We start from the raw sequence: 6,521 nt of genomic DNA on the forward strand, positions 1-6,521 counted from the left end.
AGTAAAACCCTTGAGGACTACATTAGCCAAATGCAGTCGGTGGACCTTGTTTGGATCCTGATTCTGACACTTCACCTTGCAAAAAGCCATTTTTGAGGCAGTCAGATAAATTTGAGCACAAAATAATTATGAGATGATATTAAAGATTTATCATTATGTGCTAGATGTGGTCATAATGTGGCTGTTTTTAAAAAGGCCTAACTTGTAAGAGATACAAAATGAAGTATTTATGGACAAAATAATATTATATCCTAGAAAAAATGATGTATGAAACTCTAAATTAATTTTTTAAAAATCATGAGTGATGTAAGATCCTTTTCTTCACAGAAACAGCTCCTCACAGCGAGATTCCTGGCATCTTTAACTTAGTCTCTTAGGAGAAGAGCTAAACATTTCATCTTGCTTGATTCACAGAACCTTGCACAGTGGCACTTGCAAAAATTGGTGTAAAGGGTAGAATATTTTTGAAGGATCTGTCAATTTAATCTATATAGGAGAAACAGATCTCAAAAGCATTAAAATGTGCATAAATTTTGACCCATGAATTATGATTTCTGAAATTTATCCCAAACATATAGCTATAAATATATATAACGATTTAGCTAAAGGAATAATTTTTCATAGCAAAAAAACTAGAAATACCTTGTATCTGAAAGTAGTTGTTAAATGAATCAAATAATGCAAAACCACCTTTAAAATTATGTTGAAAATAATTTTTACAATGAATGCAAAGTTTCATTTTATTAATAACTGGAAAAAACTGTTCATAAAACCAAAATTCAATATAATCTAGGTTTTAATTAAGAAATTCAAGAAAGAACATCACAATACTTATCAATGTTTATAGTAATTCTCTTTGGGGAATATAGGCAGCTTCTGCTTACAATCAGTATTTGTGCTTTATCATTTTCTTTCTTAAAAAAATCTGCAGTAAACCTATATTATTACTTTTGCAAAAAAAAAATAGCTATTAAAGTAGAAGACAGCTAGTCACAAGGCAATTGACCAATTTCAGAAAAAAATACTAAAAACAAAGATGCAGAAAACAGAATACAAAGATAGAGATATTCGTGAGGTAAAAACTTTTTAAATGAAGATAAAGAACAACCGGTGAACCACAAAAAACATATTGAACAACTATAAATAAAATTATTTTTCATCATGAGTGATATAAGATTCTTTTCTTCACAAAAATGGCCCTTACAGTGAGATTCTTGTCACATTCAACTTAACCCCTAGGAGAACAGCTAAACATTTCATCTTGCTGGATCCACGGAACCAAGCACAGCGTTACCTGAAAAGTTCATGTAAAGGGTAGAATATTTTTGAAGGCTCTGTCAACATGGTCTCTCTTATACTTAAACTAGATTCCCACTTTGTACCCTGCACACCACTCGGAAGAGGTCCCTGCCAAATGCCAACTCATCAAGGAAACGGTTATGATATCTGGGAGGAGAATTGCTTGCCAGAGTGACAGATGCTGAAAGCTTGCTTTTCTCCCTCCATAGGAAAGGAAAGCAAGAGAGAAGGGGAATCACGAATTTGTTTTGACTTCTTCTTTCTGGGGTTGGCCTTATAGCTGCAAATGATTCTTGATCATTAAGGAAAAAGCTAGAAGAAAAGCCTTGGCCCTGCTCTCTGATAGGAACTACGAAGAAGAGAAAGTAGCTGCAGAACGGTAATAGGACCGGCATAGCAAGGTTAGGCCAAGAGAGCCTGATTGGACTCTTTCTCTTCTATTCTTCCTATCTCTCAATCCCCACCACAAGCAGCCACAGCTTGGTGCATGAAGGATTCTGACATTCCCAGCAGCCCCTGAGAGATGGCGAGAAGCTTGGGATTTCCCAAGGAAAACTATTACTCTTCATATTTGTTTAAAATCAAACTTTGACCTGTGTTTTCATGAATCTTATTTGACAAATATAGTACTGTTGAGATATTTTATTCCTTAGATAACACACTTACTAGAATGTAAAACTGTCCACTGGGTCACGCTGAATATTACAAAGAAATTAATTATACAACTTCCCACCCACCTTTATCTCCTTGTAGGATAAAGTTATTTTTAAAAATCAAGAAAAATTTAAGACACTTTTATAAAAAAGACAGATTACCCCAGACATTTGGCATGTTAGAAGACACAGATAGATTTTATTTAAAGTATAGCCTCCTTGTTCAATGTTATGGATAAGATATAGATAAAACGTGAATAGTGTGTAAATATGAATGTAAATATTCAGAGAATGAGGCAGAGGTTTGAAATAAAAATAAATAATGAAAATATTGAGCCCTACTGGAAATTACTTGGAATTATTCACAAATTACACGGTACCTCTTTTGTAAAGACTACCATTATATGATAAAATACAATTTGGGTTGAATAAATGAAGTTGGAGTCTCCTTATCTTCAATAGGAAGTTGGCTCATATACTTGAGATATGCTTTTTGAATATTTGACTTTAACTCTTTGCCAAAATGAACATTTGGGGAATATATCTGGCTAGACCTGAATAATACCCCCCCAATCCCCAGCAAACACAGGAAGAAAGAGAGAGAGACAAAACTGAGAAAGAAGGGTGTCTAGGCTCTTAAAATTATCCTAGACATTGACTAAGACCTAGACTCAAGAACTATTATGGCCTAGGAAAAGTCCATCTGTAGAGTTAACATTTTATAATTTCTCATGATAATTAATAACACTCTACTGTGTTTTTTAAATAAACCCATTAATAAAAAATATATCCTGAAGAATAGCCCAAGTTTGGGAATTCAGTTAGAAAAAAGGTTAGATTTCCCTGAGCTGACAGTACTTATTTCCCCAAATCCTCTGGACCTGTGTAAGGTAAGATTTATTTGTTCCATAGCCATTCACTCAACAGAGATTTCTTGAACACCTGCTATGTGTCTGCTGATTGCTGAACACATACTAGTCGGCAACACCGAGATGATTTCTGCCTTCAGCCTTCATAATCAAATACTCATGCAATCACATAGTTGGACACTATTTAAAAAAAAAAAAAAAAGACTGGAAAGAGTTTAGGACAGGGGAGGGTATTAAGCCCTTCCTGAGGAGATAAGACTCCGAGGAGAAGGATAAATTAACCATATTAAGAGTGAGGACTGGCGTGGATATGCCAGCCAGGGGGCACCTGCATGGACAAAAGGCCAGATAAACTGATTTGGAAAATTCAGGTGCTCCCCCTGCCCCCCGCCCCCCAAACTTCAAGGTCGTCAGAATGCCGGAGCACAGAACACTACTTCTTACAGAATGGTGTATTTTGACTTTTCTCCAAAGACATGGTCTACAAGGAGGTCTCTTGGCTATAAACCCTGCAGACAAGTTTTTGCTTGTGCATGTTGTCCAGCGCGTTTTGCTTGATTTTTAAATCTAGATGCATTTAGGCGGGCGTACACGTTTGGATTTGTCACAGGCCACCTAACTCTATTCGTCTCACACACGTGTGCCACCTGTCTGACCCCTGGGAAACAGAGTTTGCAAGCTTTTCCCCTTGACTACTCGACTTTAGCACCAAAGAGAAGCGGGAGTGCAGAAGAAAGGGCGAAATCGCCAACCCAGTGTCAGCAGCGCAGGCGAAGTGGGCGCTGCGGGGCGCGGAGGAAAAGGCGGGACGCCGCAGGGTGGCCAGTCACTGCGCATGAGCGGCCCGCGTTGCCATGGCAGCTGGGAAGGCGGCGTCTCCCGGAAGACAAGCTACGCAGAGCTGACGGCACTGAGAGCCATTTCTGGAGGGGCCCGCTCCTGACGGGTTCCTGAGCCAGTCTTAACCTGGGCAAAGGAAATGAGGAGCCGAGCCTGATGCATTGTGATGGCCATCTGCCCAGAATTGGCCCAAACGGACGAAAGTGCTCTGGCAAACCTTTCTGATGAGACTGAGACTTTGAAGAGCTTTACTGATGAGGTACAGACTTCCAGTTCATTCAGCTCCTCTGGAGGACGGCAGTCATCGCCCCTGACCTCTGGGAGCAAACTGGAGAGGGAAAAGCAGACTCCAAGCTTGGAACAAGAAGACAAACAATCTGAGCTTTTGGACTTCAAAAATTATGAAAAGAAGTTGAGTAAAAAATGGATCAACTACCTCAAGCGCAAAGACTCTGACTTTGAACGGCACCAACCAGACACCAAACTTCAAACAGAAATCACTCAGGTATCCGATGAAGAATTGAATGCCCTGCAGTCTTATTGCACCATGAAGATAAATTTGATTCATCATAGAGGGGATTCTAAGAAGAAGACGAGTGGCAGACATAAAAAGCTGTATGTTGGATTGGATGCAGAGGCTGCAGAGAGAGATGCCTTAAGTGGTACTGTACCCGATGAACTTTTGAACAGAATCTACTTTAAAAACATGAGGACAACGCCAAAACAGGAGGCAGCAGCTAAGCAACACATATCTTCTCAGTGTCCCGATTGTAACAGGAAAAGAGCACAGCTGGCCCTGTCTGCCTTTCTGAAACAAAAGAAGACTTTACTGGAGTCATTTCTACTTCAAGAGAAAATAGATGAACATCTTCATACCAAAGACTTTCTTACCCGTATTGGAGAAGCACATCAAGACTTCCCCAGGCTTTCAGATGACCCCAGAATAATCTGGAAAAGACTGACTGGGAAAAGTCATATCAGATACTCTGGTTTTAAAAGATCAGATACAGAGCAGAAGATGCAGCGAGATGGAAATAGTGCTTGTCATTTACCCTTTGCCACTTCTCAAGCCACTTACTCTAACCAAACCAGAGCTGGTGATTGTTAATGATAATGTGTAACGTGGATAGATGTCTTTGTTGTGTATTTGAGTAATTACCATAATTTCTACAGGCACTTGGGAAACTAACTTAAGACTTTACTATGCTTCCTTCACAGATTTGAGGATTAAGAACTTTCACTTTTTTTTTTTCTGATTATAGAAGGCACTGTTGTGGTTGGAATAGTTACAAAAACTTTTACAAAAATCCAAGAGAGCTATGTTGGTAGTTTGGGCTAGGGTGTTGATGGTACAGAAGCAAAGTAGTATGGGGATGTAAGAGAAACTTAAGAAGTAATAACTGTCTTTGGCGATCAAATGGCTATGGGGAATTAATAAATAGATATTTGAAATGTTATTAAGTGTCTGACTTGTGCGCCCGGATGAATGATCATTAATTTCATTAAGATAGGAACACCAGAAGAGGATTGTGTTTGATGGGAGTGATGAAGAGTATGATTATTTGGACATATAAGGTGCAGTGGGGATGTGCACATTGACAGTTTGAGGAAACATTTGATTATTTATTTTTGCACTTCAGAGGAAAGGTATAGCCTAGAGGTGCAAAATAAATTGGCAAGGGCTGGGGGAAGGGTGGGGATCAATGGAACATAGCTGGAAATTGAAGCAATGGATTCTCAAACTCTTTTGGAAGTGACTAGCGTAAGAAGAGAAGCAGGGTTGATACCAGCTCTTGAGAAATGTCAATTAGTGGCCAAGTAGAGGAAAATCAACCTGCAGTTAAGGTTGTGAAAAAATTGTCAAGGGGATCAAAGAAATCAGGAATGTATAGTGTCATAGATGCTAAGGAATGAATATTTAAAGAAGGATAATTATCTAACCATATCAATCAACAGAGAGGCCATGTAAAGATGATTTAGTCATGTATTGGGCACTGTTGACCTTAGCAAAAGCCATTTCACTTATAGAAATGGGATAGACAAAGTAGATTGAGGAAAAATGTAAGTAAATAATGAATGGATATAGAGTACCCCTTGCAAAATTTAGCTGTAGGGGGAAAACGAAATAAAGCTGGGGGCAGGTGTTGAGTTTTGAGGGAAGAATGCTTGAACAAATTATCTAGACAGCCATTTTGGTCATGAAGATTTTATGAAACTTCTGTTGTTCATCCAAATAGGAAACAGTAAAGGAAACAGTGTTATTTCCCAAGGAATACCATGGCATTTTGAAAACCCATTTATGGGGAAAAATGTTAGATGGCATTCTGAGAAGTCATTTATTATCTATTTCCTCTATCAAAATATAAAACCATAGAATTAGTGGCATTACCTGGAGGTCGCTTTTCTACATATCTAACACCTGAATTATCTCGGTGAAAAACCAAATTGTTTTTGCAAAAATCAGCATAGAAGAGTTTTTGTATTGTACCTCAGTATTACTCTTGAAGACCTTCATTTATGTATAAAGATACTATTTTTTCCCATAAAATTTAACATATTTCCTCTTAGTCATTCTAAATGGAAAATAACCATTACCATTTTCATAATAACCTTTTATTTGAAATCCATATTATGTCATGCTTTGTCTTTGACATCTCAGTATATTCATGTTTTACAGAATCAAAATTCTGAATAATTTTCCCTTTAGAATTCCCCCATTAAAGGTCATGCTCCACCCTTTTAGTCAACCGAGCTAGAAATCTGAGTCATCTTTTGTTCTTCCTTTTTTTTCAACTCAACCCCAAGCTAACTATTTTTCAGCAAGACTTTCAGCATACAGTTCCTAAATGTCAGCATACAG

General features: G+C 38.0%; 1 protein-coding gene across 1 annotated transcript; it reads left to right on the forward strand.

Moving 5' to 3' along the window:
• Positions 1-3,709: 3,709 nt before the first annotated feature.
• C8H8orf48 (chromosome 8 C8orf48 homolog) lies at positions 3,710-5,118 on the forward strand. The gene has a single exon (XM_015144787.3). The coding sequence runs from the start codon at positions 3,828-3,830 to the stop codon at positions 4,767-4,769; it is 942 nt and encodes a 313-aa protein (XP_015000273.2). The 5' UTR covers positions 3,710-3,827; the 3' UTR covers positions 4,770-5,118.
• Positions 5,119-6,521: the final 1,403 nt, after the last annotated feature.

The sequence above is a fragment of the Macaca mulatta genome, chromosome 8 (assembly GCF_049350105.2).
Source record: "Macaca mulatta isolate MMU2019108-1 chromosome 8, T2T-MMU8v2.0, whole genome shotgun sequence".
Classification (NCBI taxonomy): Eukaryota; Metazoa; Chordata; class Mammalia; order Primates; family Cercopithecidae; genus Macaca; species Macaca mulatta.

Coding starts and splice junctions, on each gene's coding strand:
- C8H8orf48 (XM_015144787.3), top strand. CDS start 3,828: ATGGCCATCTGCCCAGAATTGGCCCAAACGGACGAAAGTGCTCTGGCA.